The sequence below is a fragment of the Megalopta genalis genome, chromosome 2 (assembly GCF_051020955.1).
Source record: "Megalopta genalis isolate 19385.01 chromosome 2, iyMegGena1_principal, whole genome shotgun sequence".
Taxonomy (NCBI): domain Eukaryota; kingdom Metazoa; phylum Arthropoda; class Insecta; order Hymenoptera; family Halictidae; genus Megalopta; species Megalopta genalis.
Window position 1 is genome coordinate 27,565,057 of NC_135014.1, and position 27,049 is coordinate 27,592,105.

Consider the following 27,049-nt stretch of genomic DNA (forward strand, 5'->3'; position numbering starts at 1 on the left):
ATCGAACAAAATCGTACGCGAAGCGTTCTCGAACGACAGAAACCCAGAGACTCGTGTAAACAAGTTTCACCGAAATGAACAACAATTTCTCAAGTAGCGTATGTCGGCCAGCGATCGGACACGCGTTCTATTTAGGAACGATTGTTCGGCCGACACGCGAGTGTCGTTCGAAGGGAAAAGCGATTTCTGTTGCAGCAAAAGTAGTCGCCGGACAGTAGTCCGGGTAGCAATTTCCTGGCGATTATTAATTTTTCCAATTATTTCGCCGTCCGGGAACGTTGTTCGATCTTTGTTGTTCAAGTAATTGTTTCTGGGTAAAACGGAGGTCCGTCGAATTTCCCAGAGAATTCGCCGAGCGAATTTGTTTCGCGGAGGGGGGAGGGAGACCATTGAAACGGTCCCTCGCGTCGGCAGCCAGCGATACATTGTTGCCGCTTTCTGGGTCATTGGCGTGGCATGTACTTTTTCGCGTGTGAGAGTCGCGTTAGCTCGTTCGTGGTGGTCGATCGTTCGTCCCTCGACTTGGAGGTAATATTCGAAGCCAATTAGAATAGACGAGGCCTCGTCGATCCGGCCGCTTCTGCGATTCAACGTGCATCCACCGTTCGAGCATCCTCCCCGGAAACTCCTCGAGGACTCACGCGTGCTCACGACTATGGTATCGATCGGGATTAGACGGACACCGTCGAACTGCCCCCCTCACCCCCTCGAATCGCCAACCGATCGCCGCAGATCCGCGAACGATGCGTTCGCGAATTTTTGTTGTTGTTTCTCGGACCCATTTCGCTGCCGAAGAAACCGTCCGAACGAGTCTTCGCCATTTTACATTGTTAATTATTTAAACAATTTCGGTCGGCTTGCTTCACCGCTGAGAAAATCACCCCTCGAGCGAAACTCGAGTCCTCTCCTTTTCAAATTAACCCGAATCAGATCTTTGAGCGATTTTGACAACTTGCTTCGCTCTTTATGAAAATAACTCTCCGCCATTTTGCATCGAGCGAGGTTAGCGCTTCGCACAGTTTTGTTCCGGAAATCCCACCCTTCGCGCGAATAAAAAGCTCTTCGCCGTATTGTCAGATACGAACTTTGTTAATCTTTAAACGGTTCCGGTAGCTCGCCTCGTTCTTGGAAAAACCACCCCTCGCACGAAACGAGTCTTCCTCCTCTTAAATTATATCGAATTAGCACTTCCGACGATTTAATTAACGCGCTTCCTTCTAGAAACGAATTCCGATCGTCAGACCGCGGACCCTTGTGCGAAATAAAAATTGTCTGGAGCAATCGCGGGGAACGGAAGCTAAATAAAAATGTATTTCCACCCTCGATCGTTTCTTTGATACACTTAATCCTCAAATACTCCTGCAACGGCTTCGTTGTTTCGTATTTCGCCCGGCGATTATTTTTAAATTAGCTTTGCTAGAAATTATTTGAACATACGCCGCTCTCGAACAGAACAACCCTTGCGCGCAAAGCGAATTTTCTCGATTTCGAATACCACCGAACGAAGAACAATTTAATGTCGTTAAGGGTGAAGAAAAAGACTCGTTCTCTCGACAAGGGAGCATCGAAAAGATCCAAGATGGTTGCAATATTTCGATCTTTTGATCCAAAAATCCGGCGAGATCTTTCGCGATATTTTCCTCTAAAACCGCCCCGTGTGAAGCAAGCTTACCCTCGAATCCTCCGTGTCGCGTTTCTATTTAAAAGGAAAAATGACAGCAAAGCTCGGAGAAGCAAACCGTTTCGCGAACGCAAAATGGCTGTCGCTGCGTTTCGGTTTAATTTGACCGTGCGGTAGACATTTTGCAGAAGTTTCCAGACGGTTTCTGTTTGCTCGGAAATAGCGTCCATGGAAACAAAATCGCCGATCGATACCAACGAGCCCCGATTTTCGGGGAAACGTTCGAGGTGCAGGCCGGAGAATCGCGTGAAACAGGAAACGGCTCGAGGAGAGAACCAGAGGGACCGTGTGTCCTCTATTTCGGTCGCAATGGGGTCAAGGCCGGGACATTTTAACGCCGCGAGATCGATTGATCGCGCGGCTGAAATGGCCTCCTCCCCATGGCTACCCTCTCTCTCGGTTACCATTCCCGAACCAAAATTCTCTCCGCCACGGTCCGAATCTCGTGCCGAAATCTCCGTCCGCGAACTCCGGCGAACCGTTCGCTGGAATCGCCCACGGCGAGTCCATCCTCCGACATCCTAAACAATCTCAACGTTTCCGCGGTTTATCTTGTCCGAGAACTGCTTCGACCGAAACCGATTCAAAACGGACTCGGAGGAAAAAACCTCCCCTCCGTTTAATCGCGGGAAAATCTGCTCGCTCTTCTAAAACCTCGGTTAACCTTTTGCACTCGAAGCTACTTCAACCGAAAATATAAGATAATTTTTCTAACTTACAGTATTTCTATTTTATATGAGAAAATGCAGCAAGTTTTGCATATATGAAAATTGACTCTTGGGACTCGCGCAACAGATACACTCTTAACAATTTTTCAAATGTCAAAATTATCCTAAAAGGTGATACAACAAATATTAGCGGCGCCTCAGAGTCGCCACTCGAGTGCAAAGGGTTAATTCCACGTTCGCGTTGACAATAACTTTGTTTTTAATCCTCCGGCGAATTCGAATTTCGGGCGACAAGTTCGACTTTACGTTCAGCCTCTTTAACCCTTTGGGGCAGGTTTCCATAGATTTCTATAGATTTTTATAGACTCTATTTCTATTTTCTGCTTCAGAAAATAAGATAAACTCGTGTTGCACAGAAATTTTATCGCGATTTGTATTGATCAAAATTGGTATACTTTTATTGACAGAAATTTTATCGCGATTTAAATTGATCAAAATTGGTATACTTTTATTGACAGAAATTTTATCGCGATTTAAATTGATCAAAATTGGTATACTTTTATTGACAGAAATTTTATCGCGATTTAAACTCACCAAAATTGGTATACGTCTATTGACAAACGAATCGCATAATATAAGAATATAAAAGAATAATAACAATTCAATTCGATTCGTCGTTACAAGGTGGGACTTACGTAGTCCCACCGTGCCACGTGGGTCCATGAATGCGAAAGCATTTATTACAATATTTCAAGGCGGTTCCAAAAATGTGCCACAATGAATCACCGCGCGTCAAAAAGATGGGACATTTTTAATCCCGCCGCGGCCCAAAGAGTTAAAACGCGAACCGAGGCCGTTCTATTTTCCAGCGAGCCATCGATTCTCGGCCAACGAAAATCGATCGCGCGCGGCGAACTTCTTGCGAACGAGCAGAGACGATTGAATACGGTCGCTTGGATCGCGAACGAACGAAGAAGACGCGAACGAGACGGAACGTAGACGGTAATTTGGACGAGATCGGAGCGCAGGACGCTTCGAGTTTCGTGGAACGATTTAGTTTCTGTTCGCTGTTTCGCGCGATCCTCGTGAAAAATCGAAAGTTCCGACCGCAGGGGTCCAAAAAGAGCCGCAGAACCGTCTCGCGTCCCGTTCCACCCCCGCCCCCAACCCCGTCACCCTGGGTATATTTTCTTTGTCCCTGCGTGTCGACTCTTCTCCTCCCTGCGTGTGCGCGCGTGAATGTATGTACGTGTGTGTATGTGTGTGTGTACGGTGTAGTTGTCTCGGTCTGTGGCTCGTGGCGTTCGATCTCTCTTCTCTGTTCTATCGCCTCGACAAACCGCGGCTCTCCCGAGCGGCTTCTCAATAAAATGCCTCCGTACGTGTCACTTGTCAGGCTTTGTGCCTTCTTGTTTTCTCTTGTTCGCTTTCGCGAGACATACATACATGAGAATGGGTTACGTGTCTGTCTGCCTGTGTATCGTGTGTGCGTGTACGTATGTACGTGTATGTATGTGTATGTATGTGCGACAGTATGTACGCGTGTGTGCTTCTCTTTTCTTCGTTCTCCTCGCTTGTTCATTAGCTGAACCTGTGTCCCGTGTATGGGCGTCTCCGTCCGTGCACACGATCGTGCACAGGGCGTTCCGCGGTCAACAGATCCGCCTGAAATTCCGGAGTTTCGCAAGAAACGGGCGGCGATCGATTCCGCGGTCGAAACCGCGTTTCCGCCCAGCTTTCCTCGGACCCCGTTCCCCGTTTTCGAGAGGAATATCGGGGTCGGAGGCGTCGGATAACGCGTCCGATCGCTCGCGGATTAATTCCACTCGCGGCCGGATATTTCGAAAATGTCGCCTCGAAGAAGCCGAAATTATTTAGCGGTCTTCTCGAATCGATCGCAGACGGTTGGCACCGTTTCGACCGCGAGTTAGCAATCGGTCGGACGCGAATCCTCGTACACGGCGCGACTTCGAACAGTCGATCGCCGCGAAGACGAAGGATCTCTCTCGCGAGAAATCGCACCTTTTCGCTTGATTTTTCATCGAGGTGACGTCCGAGGTTTCTTTCTCTTTCTTTTTTCTCTCTTGTTTTGGCCCACCCTGTGCACACACGTGCGCGGGACTGTCTCTTTTGTTCGTGTTGTCTGATATCGCTGTTCTCTCTCTCTCACTCTCTCTCTCTCTCTCTCTCTTTCTCTCTCTCCAATCTAAAGCTTACGTTCAAAGAAGCGGCAGCAAAAATACGATGTACAGACACGTGTATACTGTTACGTATGCATGTGGCGTGTCGAGAGACTATACTGTTTTCTTCGTCGTGTTATCTGTGTACGCGTGTACACGTATGTCTGTGTGTACGTGTGTGCGTGTTGTAGATGTTGCGTGTCACATGTACGGAGATGATAAATAATATTATTACGGTTCATACAGGTACAGCGAACGTGCATGGAATTGTACTGTACTTTGTTTCTGTTGCTGCGTGTCAGTCTTGCCTTTCTCTTCTCGTTTAATTGTTCCTGTACGAGTGTGTGTGTATGTGTGTGTCGGCTGGCACGCGTGTCTCTGTCTCTGTGGCGTTATTCCGCGGGTCTTTCGAGGCTCGCGTTCGCGGCGAAAAATCCGGCGAAACGAAAAGTCGGCTAACGGGCACGCCGCAGCCGTTCGAGAAACTACTTTTCTCTCGGTTCGCGCGCGTGCACGCGTTTCTTCCCGCTTATTCACGGACCGACTCCTCTCGCTTTGTTCTCGCGACAGCGCGGTTCCCTGCCGGGCCCTTCCCCTCTTGTCGCGCTCCATTTTCGAATCGCGCGAACTTTTTCGGAAGGACCCGGCGTCGTCGTGGCAACCAAAAGGGACCGCAGAAATCGATGCCGACCGGACGCTCGCGTTCCATAATAATAGATCGCGATTGAACTTAAAAGACGATCTAACCGCGCTCGCGAAATGTCTGTCTGAAGATCGCGTGAGAAATTTACCGAAATCCGGCGTGTCGTGTAAGATCGCAACAGACAACTGATCCGGGGAAAATAAGGCAATAATGCAAATAATCCCGCGAAAACCGAATTGTAGTACAGAATTGTTCTTCGCGATCTCGGCGAAAGGAAATAATCCGTAGGGAAAAATCATTCCCGAGCGATCGAAGAATCTGAAGACGGTCCGAGCCTCTGAAGATCGTACAAAAAGAAATGTCTCTAGTTTAGCAGACGATCCGCGAGTTTCCGAGAAGTACCGAAGACAATCCGAGGCTCTAGGAACATCGGAGAAATGAAAAATTTCGAGCGACTTGATGTCTCGATCGTCGAAAAGTTCCGCGAACCTCGATAATCACTTTGAAAAAACGAGTTCGTCAAAGAATTCTCTCTGCCGAAGAATTTTCCGATGATCAGAGAAGAGTTCGAAAAACAAAGCAAAAATAATCGAGAAACATGGAAGAAAATCAGGAGCAGTCGTTTGACCCTTTAACGCGACCGTTCGACTCTCCGAAACTGAATCAAACGGAGGACGCTATCCTACCCGCGAGCACGAAAGATCCTCGAGGAAGAAAAATCGAGAGAACGCGGAGAAATCAAGGGGAACTTTCCGTTCGAGGGGCTCGAAAACTTGGAACGTAAATGGACGGCGAACGAAATCGTTGCGAAATAATTCCGGGCGACGAGCCGGCAACAATAGCAAATAAGAGCGGGAAACGAGGGAAGCGGCGACGAAAAAAAACAATAATAAAGTGAAACGGAGCGTCGATTTCGCGGGCTCGCGATGCATCGAGGCTCGAGCGTTCTCGAGCTGATCGAGGACAAGGGTGGCGAGGCGTCGCGGCGCGCCGGAACGGAGATGTCCTGTGACCGAGGCCTGCAATCGCAGGACATCCGTAGCTTCGGGCGCGCGCGGCCGCCGTGATCCTTGCCGGCGGGAGATCGATCGCGATCGATCTCGATCGATCACCACGAGATCGTCTCGAGCGGGGAGGCGGGGCGCTTGGATTTCGAGCGAGCGTCGCGCAGCGTACGTCTGCGCTGCGCTCGTTCACGAAACCAAGCGCCGAGCCTCCCCGATAAACCGCGAAAGATTCGAGGAAATTAGGCTGGGAAATCGACGCTGCCGAAATCAACCGAAACGTGTCGCGAGGAAAGGAAGAAACGCGCGGGAAAAACGCCTGGGACGACGACGAACGAACCGCGCTGCGACTCGGTCAACCACGCGGAAACGCGATTTCTCGGTCGAAGCCCGTCGGACCGAAAGTACGATCCTAATCGTGTATTTCGGAGCCTATTCCCGGCTGTTCCGGGCTTTTTTCTCCCGGTCCAGCCGCGCAGTTTCTCGCGGCTCCTTCCGGAGCGTCGCTCTCGTGCAAATCTCGCGCGAGAATCAAGGATTAAGAAGGACGACGCAAAGTTCGCGAGCTAGCGACCTTTCCGTCGGCCGGATATTCTTTCGATTGCTTCCCGCAGAGTCGCCCGCAGTTTCTCCTCTTTCGCAGGAGATTCTTCCTGAGAAACGTGCATCGTTCGACATTTCACCAAGAAGTCACCGCCCATCTAGTCACCGGACATCCTGTACACGCATTAAAAATTTACCCGGCTCTCCGAGTGGAATTATTACAGGCTAGCGCGCGCGTTATTCGACGATTCTATTTTGTCACTGAGAGCTAGAGACGTGGCTCTGTAACAGAAGAACAACATCCGTCAGTATGAAATAACGTGTCGCTATCGATCGGTCGAAGATTAGAGGCGGAATTCGGTGATCGTTTTCGTTCGGAACGGCCGAGAGAGCCCCTTCAGCGTCCGTCGAAGGGACAAGAAACTCTCGCGAGAGCTGCACGAAGCCGGGATTAAACGTTCAATTGGGAGCGCGCGATCGATCGGCCGATCGATCGATCGATCGATCGATCGCCCGCTCGCTCGCACGCCGCTGTTCCCGGCCGCGACAAAACGAAAGCGGAAGAAGAGAGCGCGCGCGGGTTAAACGGCCGGGCGAAAAAATAGTAGAAGAAGCCTGCGGGCGCTCGCAAACGGAAACAAACTCATAAAATGCGGCCGATCGATCACCGTTCGTCGTTCGTCGAATTCGCGGATCGATGCGAACCGAAACGAAAGGAGAAACGACGCCGCGCTGCTTCCGGTCGGCGGGATCGTCGCGCGAAAATCGGCTGGGCGGATCGAGAACGAGACTTCTCAGCTGGAAATGCTTGGATTCGGTTAGACCCGTGAATCGTATTTTGGTTCTAAATTGGTCTAAATTAGGTCTTTCGTGGCGGAGCGCTCTTCGAGAAGTTGCAAGATGGACGCACTCCGCGCGCGCGCGCCCCTCGGATCCGCGAGACCGAATCGCCGAGGTTTGTAGATCCGAATTATAATTTTCGAGCTAGGCGAAACGAGATTTCGTACGGGCGAGATTCCAGCGAACCAGTTTCGCAACGAACAGGCGAACGCATCTCTCTGGTCACTGCGAAATTCGTCCGCCATCTTCCTCCGACGAGCCAGAGCGCGCGCGCGCCATCTTGTCCGCGACACGTCGGGCGCTCGGAGAATTTGCAATTTAAACACGCAACACGATCAAGTATTATTATGTAACGTGGTTATTACGTGAGCATCGAATAAATTATTATATCGCAAGCATCGAATTCTCGATCTACGATAGCCAGCGATCCTCGTCGATGGATCCCCCGGCGTCGATGGAATCCATTCGCGGAATGATCGAGAGTTGAAAAGAGACGATATGTGTGTCTTCGTTGTGTATGTACGTGTCTCGTGTAATACACAGCTGTTTCTTTTTGTTGTATAGATAAATATATATATATATATTTTTTGTTCTTCCACTTGCGCTTTCCACAATGCTGTGTACGGGCGGTTGCATGTTGCTTACAATATATGTATATATATTTACGGATATATATATAAAGGCAAGGTCAAAGGTCAACGTACGTCTCGATCCATTACAACAACGTCATATAATATAATGTATAGATATATATATCTGGTTGAGAAGATGTGTAGTTATCATAGGTGGAATTAGTTACGAAACACCGAAACTGAGAGACTCACAAGCAGGAAGAGGAGGGTGTTTTCCTTCGTTTAGAGTTGACCGATCTCACGTTAACATTGCGCATCTGGTAGTCTGCAATGCAAAACACACTTTGGTAGGGTCAGGGACGGACGACGGCCTTTCGAGGTGACGAGAAACGAAAAGCAACTTTTTTACTTTTTTACTGTTTTGTTTTTGTATTTTATTCTTTTTTGTTATTTAGATTTGTGTTCAATGTTTACTTGTCTTTTGCTTTTCCGTTTTGATTTTGTTTTTGCGAAAATATCTTCGTTTCGGCGCACGAGCATATACTGTTTCGTTAATTTTGTTTTCGTTTTATTTTCGTTTCGAGTTCTCTTTAGTTTTCGATTGTTTCTGTTATGTGCTGATTCTTTTTTTTTTTTGCTTTTTTTGTTCGTCGCCAGATGGTCGGCTCTCTACGCGTGTCTCTCTCTCTCCTGTCTCTCTCTCTATCTCTCTCTCTCACACACTCTCTCTACGTTTCTCTCCTGTTTCTCTGCGCCGATCGATCTTTTCTGTCTCTATCTCTCACGCTGTCATCTCTGTCTCTTAGGTCAGGGGCGGTTCGCGCGGCTACACCCCCCACACCTACCCCCACGAAAAACCCTCCGATTCGTTTTCTTTTTTCCACCTCGCAAAACCCTCTACTTCTCGACGAGTTTGCACCCCCGTCGTCGCAAGCCGTCGTCTGTGTCTCGCCCGTGGTCCGCCGCGACGTCGGCGGGGGTGGGATCCACCCTCTCGATCCTCCGGATCGACGAACCCCTTCCGAAATTTCGTTCCGATTTTCGCGATCGCCGATCGCGTTCTAATTGCTTTCCGTCCTCGTCGCTCTCTCGGAGCGATCCCGGGGAGACGACGGATCGAGGCCAGATCGGGGATAGATCGTCCGAAGGGGGGGTTGTTTGCGAGCTCCACCCCCGCCGAACGCCGACGCCGACCCCTCGAATTCCGACGGGAATGCCGACGGTAACGGACGCCGATCGCAGGATTCACCCTCGATATTCCTCGACGATGGAAACACACTCGGCGTCTACCTGCTGCTGCGCCATCGAAAATCGTCTAGGTTTCGATCGTCACGGAATATCCTCGATCGAGGGGGACGGGGACCCTCCTTCGTACGCTCTCGGACATCTCGAAGGCTGTCGGCTGTCCGGCCGAACCTGCTCTAGGACTTTTCTGCCGCGACTCGATTGCGATTTGCCGACGGACGATCTGTGAATGGCGGAGCCGGAGAGAAGTACGCGCGGTTATAATTATTATTATAATATAATTTATTATGTATAATTCAGCACCTCCGGCGGACATTACTGTGTCGCTCGACAATTTATTAAACGTATCATGGTCTAAGCGATCGTTCCAAATAAATATCGAATCTCACGTTTTCGAACCGAACTATCGAATATTAATTACGTCGATCGGTCGAAAGCCGAGCAATTTCGGAGAAGATGATCCTCGCGACGCGAATCGACGCTTGTAGATCGTCGAAGAATATCTCCGTCGATGAAAGGTCGCGTCTCGCCGCGGTTCGGTCGAACGATCCGCGATCGATCCTCGAACGAGTCGGATCCAAAACGATCCGCTCTCGCTCCGAGAATCCGTCGACTTCCGCCGAAGGCAATAACGTCCGCGGAAGAACCGTGCACGCGCGGTACTTTTCTCCGTTCTCCGGGAAACAATGACTGAAAGAATGAGTTACGAAAGGGGTAGAGAACCATGTCCAGGATCCCCGTTCTCCCGTGAGACTCGACGGTCGACCGGTCGAAGAGAACCGGAAGTGGGGGGCGGCACCCGACGATCCGTTTTTCGTCGGTCGAACCGATTAATCGTTTTTTGCGCTTTGTTTCGCCCTCCGGTGTTTGTTGCCTTCTGTTGCCATGATCTTTGATATATATATTTTTTTTGTTTTTGTTCGGTTCTCTGCTTTCTCTCCACTCCCGGCCGCTATCTTACGACAGGGTGCCGACTACTGAACGCAGAAGGTCCACTCTAAATTCGAAACGAAACGGACGGGGTGAACGTAGCGCGGGCAAAAGGACAGACGGGGACGTTTTCATCCCCTGGACGGAACCGACCAGCTCTCTCTTTCTCTCTCTATCTCTCTCCATCTCTATCTCTCTCTCTCGTGAATTCTCTCTCTTGTAACTCTTTGCTCGTCCCCGTTCTCTGTCTACGCGTGTACCGCACACATAGACCTGTGTCGCAGAGATCGTGAACTCTGACTTCCGGCTATATCCTTTTGCTCTGCCCTCTCTCCATCTCTGTCTGTTTTTTTATTTTTTTTTTTTTAGATCTGTCTCGGAGGGACTCTCCCCCTCCCTTGACAAACGCGAGGAGGGGCGCGAACGCGGTGTCTCGGGGAACCGTTTTCTTTTTTTTTTGTTTTTTTCGGTTTCGCTGGGCTCGCGCGGCCACGCGATCGAGAACCGCGCGATCCACGGCCAAGATCCTACGACCGCGTTCGCTTTCCCCCGTCGATCCGCGATCCTCGCAGCCGCCGGGAGCCGATCCAGCACTCGCTTCCGGCGGAACTCCTCGGGAACCTCGGCGGAACTCGGAATTTCTCGCGTCTCTCGCTTTCGATGCAATCCGAACATCTTGCTCTTTTTCTTTGCTTTTCTAGTTGACTAAATTGTACGACGGAATTTTGAACGCGGCTTTTCTTTCCGAAGAAACGGCTGTAACATCGAACTATACGCGGGCAAATTTCTGTTACGTTTTACGACGTTGGTGCGATAAATTGATCGGTTAGGCGATTCCGCGAGCGCCAACGAATTATTCTAGAATTATTTTTACGCTTCTTGCATTCTCTGTGACCGTTTCGAGAACGTTCTAGCATCGAGTTTTCCGCAGAGAAAGAAAATGTTCCGCGACGACCGCGGCGTTGTCGCAATTTTTCAACATTGTCGTCGACTCGCCGAGCAGACGAGTTCGAAAGAAAGTCGCAAATGAAAAGGTGCTCTGCGTAGTAATCGTCGACGCGGCTCAGCACCGGCAACAAGAACGAAACGAAACGAAACAGCGCCGCTGTTAGTTTTTATCGCGCCTCGTTGCTATAAAGGCAACAACGCAATAAGGCAAACGCTCTCGCCGCGTAGAAGAATGTCTCCGAGCTATAACGTAGTCGTTCGTAAAATCGGAACGAAGGTTACGCGACTCTTTAACATTTGGCCGATCGTGGCTGCCATTTCGCCGGGCTCCCGAGAGCGCTAATAAACCGGCGATATAATCAAGCGCTGGCCGAACAATCCTCTCGGCGTCGTTAAAAACGCGCGAATCGCGTCGCGGCTCGCGCCATGAAACTCCGAGCGCGGTTTCCCGAATTTCCGTGTCGGCGCCGAGGTTCCGTAAACCTGAAAAGAAGATTAGTTCCTGCAAGGGGACAAAGAGGCATATCGTTATCGTTATCATTATCGTGTCGCTCTTGGATCGTGAAACGTTCGAAATTCGTATTCGCGCGATAAATATTCGCGTCGGCCGGGCGCCGCGAAAGAGAGAAACCGCCGCGCCGCGTTGCTCCACGTCACAGAACTGTCCTCAATCGTATCCGATTTTCAAAGGTGTTTTAACGAGGTAAAAAGCATATTCGTCTAAAACGCGAGAGGCGTTCGCCTCGGTTTTTCAAACGGAAACGCCGCGGCCGGATCCGGTTACGTTAAGACAGAATAATCATACCTATTCTTATTATCATTCGGCCCCGATATCTTTGAAATCGGAGCTTTCCGCGGCCTGAAAATTCTCGAATATCAGGCTCGGCGGACGCGGCGGAGCTTCGCCTCGATTCATTTACGTTCGATTCCTCGCCCGCAAACCCGTTCGGGAAAACTCAACAAGCCGCGGAAATGATTTCATCGGCGCCCGATGTTAATGCAAACATTTCCGCGAATTATCAATTAGGTATCGTTTGCTTCAAATTTTAAACGCAGCAGGCTGGATTTAATCGCTTCGTAAATGCCAAATAACAATCGATATAATCTGAAGAATCGTCTGTGGGAAATTTGATCCACCATGATCTTTGTATAATTTTTAATACGAATGCGATTCGACGTAAATAACAAATAATACGAACAGAACGCAAAAACGATGGTACAGAAACGATAGTATAAGAAATGGAAAGATTTTCCACTGTACTTTCACAATTTAGTCGGCGCTCGAAGGGTCGATGCAAGAGGTTGAACGAGCGAAGGGAATCGAAAGCATCCCCTAAACGGGGGAACATTGCAATCGTGTAACGAATTCGACTATTTTCGATTTCGCTGAAGTTTCACGATTTACGAAACGAGAATTTCTGAAGAAGACGACTTCCGTCCCTCACGGTGAGCAATTCACGTTACAATTTACGATCTTCGGGTTCGATTTTCGTCAAGCCAGGCCCATATTACGTTGCGAAATCCGCAACGCTTACCAACTGCTAAAAATCCGATTCCTTTGATCATCGGAATTGTATTAGATCGACTTGCGAATGATTAGCGCAAGGGGTTGAACGAATTCTAAAACGATCTCCGTCCAACGTGAACCAAAATTCCTCGAATTCGAGGAAAGAAAATTTCCAAATTCCGAAAGACCGATTTCCAATTCTCTGCTGGGAACGATCTGTGAACAAATCGCAAGCCACCAGAGTTGCGAACGGGCAACGCCGCTAAACTAGTCCCGAAAAAATTCGTAGAGTTCGACCGAGGGCCGACTCTCCCGGCGACTACGGATCAAACAGCGAACTTCTCCTCGAAACTAACCTCCTCCAGCGGCAATTTCGCCGTTGTCCCGACGGGGACCGGTCAAAAAAAGCCCGAAGAACCGATCCCAAGGGGTGCTGGCAACTAAAAGTGTCCCGGACGCGTGATTATCCGTGAAAACCGGCGCCGTTTCGTCGCGAGGCGGCCTCGTCGACGGGAACTCCGTATTCGATCCACCGCAGAGAGTCGATTACCTTTGACGGAACCACCTGTTCGACCTTTTCTCTTTTTTCGCGAGAAGAGGCGAGTGAGAGAGAGAGGGAGCGAGCGAGAGCGGGAGGGCGGGAGGGAGAGGAAGAGCGAGAAGGCCCCGAATTCGCTCGTAACCCGCCCCTGGTGAAGAGCGGCAAAGTGGACGTCGAAGGCGGGTGATGGGACACGGAAAAAGAGAAAGAGAGAGAGAGAGAGAGAGAGAGAGAGAAGGGTCAGATAGCGGGGGTGGTGGGTGGTTGATCCGGAGAGGGGGCAGGAAGAGCCGGGCGAATTTAAAAGTAATTTTGACGTCGGAAAGAGCGCCGCGAAAGGGTTTCCGACGGATCGTTACGGGCCTTTGATCGCGAATTAAAAGCTTGAAAGTCGACAGTTTAGCGATGCCACCTCTACAGCCTCCCCCTCTGTCTCTCTCTCTCTCCCTCTCCCTCGGAGTCCTCACCCCGTTCGCCACCCTTCTCGATCTACATATCTGCCAGCTCTTTCCCCGGCTACTTTCTTTTTTTCTCTCTCCTCTCTCTCTCTCTCTCTCTCTCTCTCTCTCTCTCTCACTACGTTCGTTCGTCCGGCTGTCTGTCTTTTCCTCTAGCTAGCCCGGACCTCGTCACTCCGACGGCTCCTCCTCTCTGTCTCGCTCTCTCTCCCTCTCTCTCCCTCTTTACGTGTCCCTCTTGTTCCTCCTTCCGCGTGACGATGGACGGTTCGTTAACCTGTCTGCAGCGTTTATTGGCGCTGCCGATGTAAAAGAAGAGCTTACCAATAACATATTACTATTTCAATCCTAGTCGAGAGGATAAATCCTTTGCGCAACTCTCTCGTCCCGCCCCCGCGTACTCTTTTCCGGCCGATCCTCCGCGTCACGGGTCTCTCCTTCCAGCCTTCTACCTCCGCGTTTCGGCTGTCCGTCCGTCTGTCCGTCTGTCTTTCCAACCCCGGACTCGGAAATGCCGTATTTTCCTTTTTTTTCCGCTTTTTTCCACCGTCGTCCGCCAGTCGCCGGTTCTCCGACCGCCCTATCGCCACCCCCGGACCACCCCCCGCCCGCTTTCGATGGCTACTCTTATGCGATCGCCCCCTGCCTACCCCCTTCGCGGACCATGACTGCCAGGATATCTTCGGATCCTCGAGTCGCCGAACGCTTTTCGGGGTTTAACGATTGTCGATTGATCTTCGCGTTGCCACCACCCCTCTCCCCTCTCCCCTCCGACCTGTCCGACCGGTCACTAACGCTTTTGTGCTCCGCGACCCGATGGCAGGCTGTTTCTACAATGACGAGGGATGCAGTTAGGGACAGGAACGGTGGTGGTAGGCGCTCGTTGCATCGACTGGATGGATTTTTCGTTCTTCGTTCGATTTGCTGGGGATGCGAGAATTTATTGAAAATAAATTCTTTAAATAAATATATGCGCCTCGGAGTTTCGCGGCTTTGGTAAGCGTGGATTGCAATTTCTTGGGGCGATTGAAAGATGTTAATTTCTTGGGGCGATTGGAAGATGTTGCTGTGAGCTGACCAATTACTGTTCCATTGGGTTGTTTTCTGTCATAATTAACTTTATATTCGTCGAATAAGACGTATTAAATTCTTTGACTCCTTTATCTTGCTTATTTCCGAATACAAATATTTCATATGTCTCATTCGATGAGTATAAAGTTAATTATGTATGTTATCACTGTTCGTAGTGTACTGAGAAATCGCTGAAAATCGCCGCAATGTTTGAATCTTTCTTTTCGGTCGATTAATCGTTGGTAACAGAGGAGATTATTATTAAATGCCAACGGAAGTTAGGAAGTTGGCTCGGGAAAGTGGAACTCGGTTAAGAAAACCACCCTTTCACCGCTCCCGATGAAGCGAACTCCAGAATCATCGCGTCCTCATAGTAATTTAAAGACTTTAAACGAATGTCGACGAATCTTTATATTAAACAAAAATGAAACTCTCCGTCTCCAGTGGAATCTCTGCGTCAAACTCGAAAGTTCGAAAATCGTATTGCAAATCACCAAATTCTCGAAGAGATCGAAGAAGCGGGAAAATCCGTGGATCATCCGATCGAGAACGACCCTAAGCAAGTATATAAAAGAATCTTATTCTCTCTCTCTCTCTGGATAACGAAAATAACTCAGCGAACTTTGGCGGCGTCGAAGATGAAATTCAAAGCGTCTAGAAAGTCGCGTTTCGGGGAAAAAACGAGAACGCGCCGCGGAGCAGCCGTCAACGAGAAAACCCGTGACCCCCGGTCGCGTACCGATGGGGTTGAAAAGGGACCGCTCGCGAAACCCCGGAACTCCCTCTCTGAATTCCGCATAGTGCAACAAAAACTCGCGCCGAGCAACGTCTCCGTGGTTGGCTCGAAGAGAGTCGCAATTTCATCGAAGAAAAAAGACGGGGCTGCGCTCTCGCGGTAGGCCGAAGAGGGGGCGGGCGAGCGGCGGTGCAGTGTAGCGGAACACGAAATGAAGAATCCGTTGAAAAACGTATGGAAGAAAAAGCTGGGGGGGTGGAGGAGTGGCGGGAGCAACCAACGAAATAGAGAGAAGCAGAGAGAGAGAGAGAGAGAGAGAGGGAGAGGGACGAAGGGGTAGGAAAACGAGGGAAACGTTTAGATAGGATACGTTCGATTTTGTCCAAATATGACGGTTCGATGTACACCGGCCAGAAGGAGGGTGGGTCCGAGGGGGTGGTCGAAAGGGTTGGGCGGGCAGGGATTCGAAGGCCGGGCTTTTCTGGTCGAGAGTTTCGGCTCGAATATTGGAAAACGCCGAGTTCGAGTACAAGGGAGACTCGCGGAGGCTTCCCCCGATATGCATATAAACACAATACCTACCCCCTGGCCGGTGCTGCTGGTTTTCGAGGGTGGTACGCGACCATCCCCCTCTCGCTCGCGCACACACGGACGCGGCCGCACACGTACGAAAAGAGGAACACGTACGTAGGGTATATACGGCCACGAAACGCTCTTAATATGCCGTTGCACACATATTCGAAACTAGTCAGGATATCTAGCGACGTGTATATTTTATATCCGGCGGACCGAGGGGGTGGTTTCCAGGGGGTTGGGACAACCGTGGCCCGCCGCGCGCACCGTCTACCGGCACCGGGATATCTCGATCGACGTCGACTAATCCAAAAACCCGGCGCTCGGCTCTCTCTGGACTTTTATTAAGGCGATATTAAGCCATTATTCGATCCCGGTATTTCCTGCCTGGAATTTTGCTTTCGAAGGGCCACCCACCCCTCCCCGCTGCGCCCCCGCAGCAAACCTCCGCCCTCGACATAGCCGCGCGGCCGATCCGTTTCCCGTCGATGCCCGGCCGATGTTTCGCCCGGCGAAATTACGAATTTTTTTCCACGGATTTTATGTGTTCCGTCGGCCTTAAGAAAAGGAAGAACCGGCTCGCCGGCGAGTTTCGATTTTTCGGCACGGATATATTAATTAATGCTCGACGGGCTTTGAAATTCTTTTTTCGCCGGCCGGAACACGGCGCTCCCTCCCCTCGGACGGACGGACGAACCGCGATTTTCCTAATTTTCGATTCGCGCGCGATACGCATGATCAAATTCGGCGGAACGTACGATGTCAATTATTATACTTCGCGAACGTTAATTATTCGACGGCCGCGAGAATGTATATGTTATTATTCGACTTTCTGATAACGAGGATTTTATTCCCGACTAGGAATTTATTCCCGTTTTTACGACTTTCTTTTGGTCGCATTGTATCTCCACGAAAAATATTTACTGCTAACGATGGCAAATGTTCGAAAATATTTGCATTGTCTTCGGCGAATTCGTGTTCGTTCAGTTTTACCGGATATTCTTCTTCTTCTTCGAGATTCGCGAAGCCACCCTAATTTCGCGGGATCCCCTAAGCCGCGACGTAACCTACGATATATTCGAAGGCTCAAATTATAGAAAGAACAAAATAAGATGAAAATTATTTCATTGTTTGCATTTACCGACATACGATGTTTTTAAACAAAATACAATGTTTTATAATCGAATATATTATAAAAAAAGCTAGAAAATCGTACGCAAAACGGTGAAATATTTCAAACAATTTCAAAACGCTTTTATTATTATTATAGTAAAATTATTCATTAAAATCCGCGGTCTGAACACAGTGCCAATGTAATCGCCGCAACAAATCCATCTCGAAAGGGTTAAAATATCATTCCCATCGAACGCTTCGCTCAGAAGCGACCCGACGAAAAACCGACAGAATGTTTTCTTTTCGATAACAGCCCCCGATTCGGCAAATAAATTCTGCAAATAAATTCTGCCCACAATTCTCTAAACCGTGGATCAAGAATCAAAAATCGATCCCGCGGCGACGATTCGCTGCGACCTCGACGCGCATCAATAATTTATAATTATCCCGCGGCGCGAGAACCACCCCCGACCCCGGTTTCTTCTCGCATTTTTCACGCGGCTCTGTCTCAAATATATATATTATAAATGCGGGGCCGTTGCGCAGTCGGGGCGAGACTGCCATCGGCAGGATTGATGGCTATCTAATTATGCGAATAAAAATACACCGTTGCGAGCGTGCGAGAGCGGTGCGCGTTTTCAGCGTGTCTCTGTCTCTACTATCTGCGGGTGTGTGCGTGTGCGTATTCGCGTGCACGTGTGCGGCCACCAGAGTATAATTAAGCGTGCGCGCCGGCTAGGGACCGGCCACAGGGAAATTCCCGAATTTTCCTGGCCGAACGGCCGAAGTCGGAGTATCGGCCGATTAATTGACTCTTGGACGCTAATCGGGCCGAATCATCCCTTTCGGGGGACAATCGTCGGGCCACCGGAACAGGGCAAATTATTTGAAACGCGAGCAGACGGATATCGGAGGTTGTACCGTCGATGTCTGTGCCTCGTTTCACAGTTCGACGAAATCCGTTCCGTAGAGATCTGAACGGCTCCGGAGCGTCTCCACCCTTAACTCTTCAAATTCGGCCCCCGACGAAAACTCGACGTTGTTTCTGATATTTTTTCTTTCACCGTTTCCGACGTCGTAAAAATATTTCCAGACGAAATCTTCCGGTACGCTTCTCGATCGAAGTACGTATTGTAATATAAATCGGACGAAGTTCAAATAAATCCAGTTTCGGCGTTGTTGTAAAACAATATGCATTGGTCGCGTTTAAGGCTCGGTAGTTACGATCGGTCTCAGATTTTCGATTTTACAGTTGTCGGAATTGCGAGGACTCTTTCACAGAAAATGGTTAAATAAATTTTGCGGAAAGCAAAACGCGGCATAACGTACATCTTACTAAAATGATTAAGAGAGAAAAGAAGATTCTTGGAATCACTTGGACAATTTTTATTTTGCACAAAACACTGCGGTTTAATATAAATAATGCAGTATAATATAATTTAAATAACGCAGTATATTTAAGCTTTTAACGAGCAATTTAACCCCTTGCCGTGCCATTATCGTCTCCGCAATTAGATTGATCACGATTTCCTCGGCTCTAAAAATTTCTTAAAACGAGAAGAAAATTTATATTTATCGTTTACTTAAATTATCTGAATATCGTCGACAAAAGAACAAAATCTCATTCGGACTCCAAGAAATGAAATAACAATCGTATTCGACAAATCGGTGCCACAAATCTTACGCGCGATGAGAAATTAGCGAATGTGAATCAAAATTCGATTTTCCCGCTCCTCTAAAACTGGCGCAGCGATAAAAATACGTTAATTCCGTCGGCCATTTCCATAAGCAATCAATCGTCATCATAAAGCGATCAAACTGCGCGAATTCGCTTTTGTCCGACGAAAAGAGCGAATTAGGAATACCGAAATGCGATGGGAAGAATACGCTGTCTTCTAGACGAGAGCACAGATACGCCCCCGGAACAGCCAAGCAACCCTGACATCCGTTCGCTGGAAGAACGATCGCGCCGATTCCGACGAGAAAGTTGAAATAATCGGTTCTCCGGAATATCTCGGGGCGCATTAAGAAGCTTCCTCGGTGGCGCGTTTCGCCCGGCGGCGGCTGTAATTGGCCGAAATTCACCCCCGAGGACCGCGTCTGTCGAGGAGGCGGGCGCCCCGGTTTGCTGCGTAGCAGATTTCAGGATCGGCCGCGGTTTGATGAATGGCCTCCGATCGCGGAGCCAGCTCGGCCCGTGATTAATATGCATTGAAAACGAGCGCCGGCTGACGTCGAGGCCGTCTCGACCCGCCTGATCTGATCGCGATCCAACGAAAATCAACGACGCCGAATATTTTCACCGACGCGGAGATCCGCGGCCCGAAATGTTTTCCCGAAGAACGGCTCGCTCCGGCGGCGAACGGAGAAACACGGCGGAATCGTTTTCTCGCGAAAACGACGTATTATTATTTACGAAAACGATCCGATCGATCGCCGAAAACCGACGAAGAACGGTTCCGAAGCTGAGCACACGGTTGAGAACAGTTTCTCGAGCCTTCGTCCTCTCGCGCAGGTTTCCCTCGAAGAAACAAGTCCCTCTAAATTCGACGAGCTCTCCGATTCGTCCCACATCGCCAGACAGCAACGATAGCAATCGAGAAACGTGACAAGACCTGACCAATTTCTGTGCCGAATAGATTTGTAGCAGATTCGTTGTCGAATAAATTTATTCGCTTGCTTGCACGAAGTAAATCGTTTAGTTCGAGAAGATAAAGAAATAAATTACTGTCACGATATAAGAACAACAAGTTAACGAGGAAGTATTTTGAGAAATATGTTTCGGAAAGTCGACGAACAAAGCTGAGAATGGCCAGATTTCTGGTAATAGGCTGTCAAGTACGACTGTTATTTCAATCTTTAAATACAATTCTATTATAATATTATAATATATTCTATTCTATCGTCGTCGATACTTGACCCTAGTCGCGCTTAAGGAAGGGTTAAAAAGTGTCCAGAGAATTTTAAACGCGTATCTTTTGTTCCAACGATGTTCTTTTATCAATTCTTTACATTTTATTTGTGCAGAGGCCTAAATGTATTATTTAACGGTATTGTATAAGTAAATATACCGCGAGCAGAAAAAATAACACAGCACTTTTCCTTACGTCCATGAATAGAAAATTGTCCTCCCTTGAGCAGACCTTGAACTTTCCAATACCTTAAGCGCCCTAGGAATAATTCATTGAAATAAATATCGTAGTCGCCAAATCATTCATTTCCGTTTCCAAGCTGAGCGTCGATCATGGAGAATTTACTGTACTCCGTTTCCTCCAAGAAATGATTACAATAGAAAGAGTTTTAATCACGATAATCGAAGATGTTATGCCAAAGATTCTCTGATAAACCCGGGTTCCAGTGTCGGACGGTTCCAGCCGTGTTTTCCGTGAATTTCAAAATTCAGCCTCCGCCTGGGCGGCCATCTTGAGAATACCGTGCGCGCCTTCGAACAACCGATTCCCTCGTTCAATTACACGATTCGCTCTCGCGACGATGAACAGAAACTAGACCTAGAAGCCGCAGAGGGCGATAGAAGAGGAGGAGACGAAGAAGAGACAGAGCGAAAGAGAAAGAGAGAGAGAAAGCGCGATGAAGAGAGGGAGAGAGAGGGTAGGTTCCTCAAAGCTCTGAATTCCCAGCGAGCCGTGAATTCGTTTAAGGAATTTCACACGGGCCGAATTCGAAAACGTGGCACGAGGCTCGCGTGTGCGCGCGTGCACGCGCACGATCCTCCCCGCGATCGAATTAACCGGAGTCCTGGCCCTGGTCCTTTGTCGCCGTCCGCTTTGCCAATTATTCGCCTCTTTTGTGCGGCCCCCGCCCGCGTCCGCGTCCGCGGGCCGGACGACCGGCTGGAAGTGCCTGTATAACGTTACCGGTAACTCAATAACGATCGAAAGGGCCCCCAGGGTAACCGAAACCGGAAGCGCACGCAAATGAGGAAACCCCGCGCCGCCGCCGCCGCCGCCGAGGCCAGAAGTCCTCCTCTCCGCGACAAAGACGGCGGGCTCTCTTTCTCGTCTCGATGTTACCTGCCACTTCCCCCCCCCCTTCCCTGGCTGTCCCCGGAGGAACTCGATACGTGGTCGAGGGGACGATCGAACCTCGAGAACTCCCGGAGGAACAAGTGGAAGTTAGCTCCTTTCTGCCGCCCTCCTCTTTGAGACGAACCGGTGCGGTGCCGAGGACGACGGCCTTACTCGCGCAAGCTAGGACCCCGGGACCAGAAAATAGGCTTCCTCTCTCCCTGCGAAAGCAGAGTTCGTTGAGGTTTCGGCAATTTAGCTCGATCCTTCGAGCTCGCGTCGATTCGTTCGCTCGATCAGAGATGGCCTTCGGCGACCAATTTTGCGTAGCGAATGAATTGTTCCTTCGAAAGGTGTTCCTTTAAAAGGGGCCCGAGCTATAAGAGAACGAGGAATCGCGCGAGAAATGACTCAGTCCCTTCGGACTAGGAATTTTCTGTACGATAAAGTGGTAAGAAGCGACGCGGAGTCTACGAGCCGAGGGAAAAAATGGCGGCCCGGTAACGCTGGAATCCGGGATCCTGGAAGGTTAAGCGGGACACTAGTCCAAGGTCCTTTCGAAGTCGGAATTTATCGACGTTTCACTTTCCTTACGATGACCCGGATACTCGGCGTACCTGTGACGTGCCCGATCCACACCCCCGGATAAGATCTTCCTCGAGGGACCGGAAGTGCGGCCCCAAACCCGATTAACTTGAATATTCTACCGGCGCGGCGCAGCCCCGAATCTACGAGCACCGCCAAATTGTATCGTAGACCGTGGAAACGACCGAATCTCCTATTTTCTGCTTCTAGATTCAATTAGCAGACGGCGAGTCTCGCGACCGAAATGGGCAGAAGGGACGCGTGACAGTGGAAAGATCGTGTTATGTCAAGGTTATGAGAAGAAGAATGGAATTTCCTGGACGTCGATCCTTGCAAACAGTTAGAATTCCAATTACCAATTATTATTGGATAGAATTAGAATTACCAATTATTATGCATTCGTATTAATGTTGGCCGCTGCGTTTTTCCGCATTTTGCCCCGAGTTTCTATGCGAACGAGCCGCGCGAGGCCCGAAGAATCGCGACTTAGTACTCTCGGATTTGCCGGTCTCAAACCTCCGAACATTTCTGACTGAAATTACCGCAGTTCGATCTCCGTGATGAAGGGTCCGATGGCTCGCTTGGCAAATCGCAAACAGTGTACAGTAATGTCTCCCTGACTGACGCTCAGATCGTGCACAAAAATGGACAATTCGGGAAGAGGAGACACGATTATTCGAGCCTCGCAGCTCGTTTCTATAATCGTCGACAATTCGTGACTATAAGAATAAACCGCGAAGCTCGAATAATTGCATCTCCTCTTCCCAAATCGTCTATATTTCTGACATAGAGACATTACTGTACACGAGGATATCCTAAAAGTCGACCGGGTACCAAGCCTTTCCGACAATATATTATCGCAACGTCGAGAAGCGAAATAATCGACGAAGACGCGGATCTATTCTGGCCGCAAAGTCGACGAAGAAAATACCCCGCCGGCTAAGGGGTTAATTTCACTGTAAAATCGAGGGGGTAGCCGCTTCCGCGAAGGAGCAACTGACCCGTTTCATCAGAGGCATCGGTACGAAACAATTTTATCAGGGGCATCGGAACGGAACACGGGGAACGCCGAGGGAAATGGTGTCCGTCGCCATTGCTGCAGCTGACTCTGTGCCGGCTGCTTCGAGCGCACGTGTCGTACATGCGTGTAACAAGGCCTGCCCCACACACACGCGCGCGCGCGCACACGGAGAGAGCCGCACGGCAACCACCCCTATCCGAGAGACTCGCCCCGGTGAAAATTAATAAAGGTACAATTAATAAAAATTACACATTTTTCATCCATCGGAAGGGGTGGTTCTCCCCGGCCGGCGAACGACCGTGCCCGCAGGAACTAGTACCAACCCCCAACCCACCGCCTATCCACCGTTCCGCTCGTTTCCTCTTGTTCGCCTTTTTCGCGGCTAAAATTTTCTTTCCGCTTCGATCACGCTCGCAAGAGATCGCGGCGCGGAGTTTGCGATTCGGGCTCGGTTTTCGACCGGCTCGTCTTCTCTTTGGTCTGGCGCAGCTGCTTTTTGGTTATGTGTAGCAATTTTGATCAGGGAAATGTAGATCAGACAGTGAGAACGCGTTCCAGCGAGCGATTTTTTAGCGATCCGTTCGATCGCGACCGATCTTCCCAGGCGACTCTGTGCGCAAATTTTATAGTAATTTCTGCGGTTTAATTAAATTTTCTGAGGTTTGATCTGTAATTGTTCTACTATGAATGATTGCAACTGATCAGTTGAAACGACCGAGGTTCTAATTTTTAATCTAATTTTTCCAACAATTTCGTAACGAGTTCCAATTATCTGCTTGGCTTCGCGAAATGATTATTCGAATTTGATTTATTCGACGATAAATTCTCCAAGAACAGATAAACCACGGCGCTGAGGTCTTCGAAACGCGTGCACGAAGCATCCAGAAAAGATCTTACGCTTGCAATATATTGCAATGCACATGAAACTGTATAACCTGTTTATCAATAGTTATAATTAACTTCAACTCGTTTCACAATGGCGACTTCTTTCTTCGCAGCGAAGACTTACATTATCGCGTCTAAGATAATAAGAGAAACCCGCTTTCACCCGTTATTAATTATGTAATTTGTCAAAGTGTTCCTTCTGACGTATTTCGAAAGCGTATAAATAAATAAAGAGAAATGTCGCGACGCCGATTGGCGTCGTCGTTCGCGACGCGACGAGGTATTCCATCTTATGCCCGGTTAACAGGTTAAGTGACAATTATCGTCCGCACGTGTCAAGATTTGCCGGAGACACGTTTCCAGTCGGCTGACCGTCTAATCCAGGCACGAAACGCGAAAGCATCCACGAAGGATCGGCCGGGATCGATTTCCGATTTCCCGCGCGCATCCGGCGATCCGCAGATATATTCCGGGGCACATTCGAGCGAACTTAATAAAGAGATTGGCCGGGGCGAAAAATTCTCAGGGGCCGTGCAAATTTACGCGGGCCGGGCACGTGCGGCCCGTGGCAAACCCGGCGCATTCCTAGGACCTGTGCGCGGGCGGGGGGTGGGCGGCGCGGAGGTGGCTCTCGCCGAGTAAATTACAGAGCGAGCAATTACGTTGTCAGAATTTTATGACCGCTGGCCGGGAGAGCTCCGCGAACGAACGATTTCCACGACAGCTCGGATGATATCATCGCGGTGTAAATAATCGGCCGCGGAAAAATTAGCTTGCGAACGGAGGGTTGCTCGCGAGGGTCCTCGAGATATGGAAATCTGGAGGAGCCGATCCAAAAGGAACCCGAAACGCTTCGAGGAACGTCGAAGAGAAGGCTCGAGAGGGAAGAATCCGTGATTTCTTTGTACGTAAAAATGATAAAATAATTCACGGTTCTCGACTCGAGGGTTGAGAGTCGAGCAAATCGTTTTTCCAAAGGGTGCCAATTTTTCGGAAGAGGGGCTCTGGACGTTCGGGGAAGCGTCGCGGACGCTTATTCGGGCATAGTTATTGGACATGGAAGGGCCGAGTGACAAAATCTTGGATTCAAAGATCCCGGGTTAAGGGTCGAAGAGGGTTGTAATATAGGACGCCGGAAGGAAGCTAGGGCGGAGAACTTAGAGGGCGTTTAGCACTCACTAAATCGACCGTGAAACGTGACCCGACAGGCTCGTTCCACCTCCCGTTCGGGTGCCATAACCTAGCCAAAATCACCCCTAAGATATTCCTTCGAATAAACAGTCTACGCCCTCGACGAGCTACCCCTGCCAGCTAAGACTGTAGTCCAGTCGCTGGAGAAACGACCGACGCTTGCAGCGAACGTTCCGATAGAATCAATTAAGCCTGTCGTTAATTAAATGCGATAATTTCAGCCGAGAACATTGAAATCTGCACTTTTGACAGGGATGTTGCTGTTGTTCCTCTTCGCCGGTGAAGAAATATTTATAAAGAACCGAGGATGTATATATTAGGTCTACCGGAAAGTTCTGTCCGTTTGAGAAATGAAAGGAAATAATAGATTTTTCATAAATTTAGTAATATTTATATTGTACAATATAATTTCCGTCGTTACTTACGACCTCTTGCCAGCGTGATGGCAAAAAATATATGTCTCAAATGAATATGTGCATATCTATATTGATATGCACATATGGTAGACGTTTATATAGACGTTTATATGCACATATATAGAACGTTTTAAAACAATAATTAACAATTGTAATGACCAATTTCTAGTACATCTTTAAGATTAAACCTATCGAGCCAGTCAAAATGGCCGATTTCCAATCTTCCATTCGATAGTTGCGGAATTATGAAGACGTTTCCATTGAAGATGATTGAAATTTCGATCGAAACGACGTAAATAAGTAGAAATCTTGCGATTGCTATAGAGCAAAGCGTGTTAGACACACACACACAGACACACGCTCGATGACATTTAGCCCGTCGACCGGAAACGACGATCGCGATACAGAAATCGACGTCGCGAAGAACGATTCCGATTCGAAGCTCCGCGACGAACAGAATCTACCTCGCGGCTGGCCCAATTTCATAAATCCTGGCAACAGGCTAAGAAAGCCGCCTCGAAATTCGAGAACAAAGCGGAGACAAAGAAGCGAGCTCGGGTCGACCGAGCCAAAAAATAATTGTCCAGCGAGCCGATCCGCGGACAAGGGAGAACCAACCGACGGTGCCGACCGCACCGTAATGAACGAGTAAACAGAGGATTGTTAAAAACTGTCAGTAATCCGTTTCGATTAACACCGTTCCGGAGGCCCGATCACGACGACGGAGCGCAAAGAGGGAGGAGAGGGCGGTCGCTCCGAACCCCCGAATCATTACTTCGCGTGTGTATGTGCGCCGCGCGGGAGCGGCGTTTTTTTTTCTCTGCCGTGGCCGCGAGAAGAGAGAGCGAGCCCCTGTAACCCATTAACAAAGCCCCGGTATACCTGGCCGGATGGGGATTGATGAGCGATGAAAAAATAGGGTGAAAAAAAAGAGGAACACGTACGTCGTAGGCGGCGCGGCCGCCGACGAAAAAACCTGTACACCGTGCATAGTGGCGCGAGGCCGCCCCCTTGTCGCTGGCCCCTGCCCCCGGGCCACCCCCGCCCTCGCCGCCGCCGCGTCCAGCTTTTTCTATCGCGGTGAAAAATTTAATTACAAAAAAGTTTTGGCATTCCGTCAGTTTGGTTTAGTCGCAATATATCGCTCGAACTCCAGAACTCTCCGCCCCGTTCGCTCTCTCCCCCTCTCTCCCTCTCTCTCTCTATTTCTCTCGCTGGTCCTCTCGCTCTCTCTCCGGTTCTCTGCCGGCGCCTCTCTCGCCCCCTAGGAGGGGGTGGTCCTCTCTCTTTCAAGCGAAGAGCGCGCGAGAGCTCTCTATAGTCGGGTATCTGTGGTTTATTCGAGCCTCCGCCTCGAACCGCACCATCCCCCGGCCCCTCTCGCCGGCAACGATCCCCCCACCCCTCTCCACGGCACATCCCCTAACCGGTGGCCGGCCACTTTTTTATAAAGCGTTCTATAATATTTTATTAATAATACGCTCTCCGGAATACCGGCGGAGTTTCGAAGGCTGCGGTGCCTGCTCGGATCCGCTCCGCCATCCCACTCGCCGGCTCGTAACACGGGGTGGGGGCGGGGTAATTGTAAGCCGCGATCGAGGAATCGATGAGCCAGCGCCTCCAGGGATCGGCCCGGCCCCGGAGGAACGTGCAATTTTTACCCGGGAATTTTT

The 27,049-nt window shown here is 49.6% G+C and overlaps 1 protein-coding gene across 4 annotated transcripts in view; it reads right to left on the reverse strand.

Moving 5' to 3' along the window:
* LOC117230040 (uncharacterized) overlaps window positions 1-27,049 on the reverse strand; it is a 128,538-nt gene that overhangs the window by 41,490 nt on the left and 59,999 nt on the right. For 2 of the 4 annotated variants that reach the window (XM_076518932.1, XM_076518931.1), the window contains one exon: window positions 8,384-8,456. The exons of the other annotated variants lie outside the window; for them this stretch is intronic. In XM_076518932.1, the coding sequence (XP_076375047.1) occupies window positions 8,384-8,456 (73 nt within the window). The remainder of the gene's footprint in view (window positions 1-8,383; window positions 8,457-27,049) is intronic. 4 annotated transcript variants of the gene reach the window in all.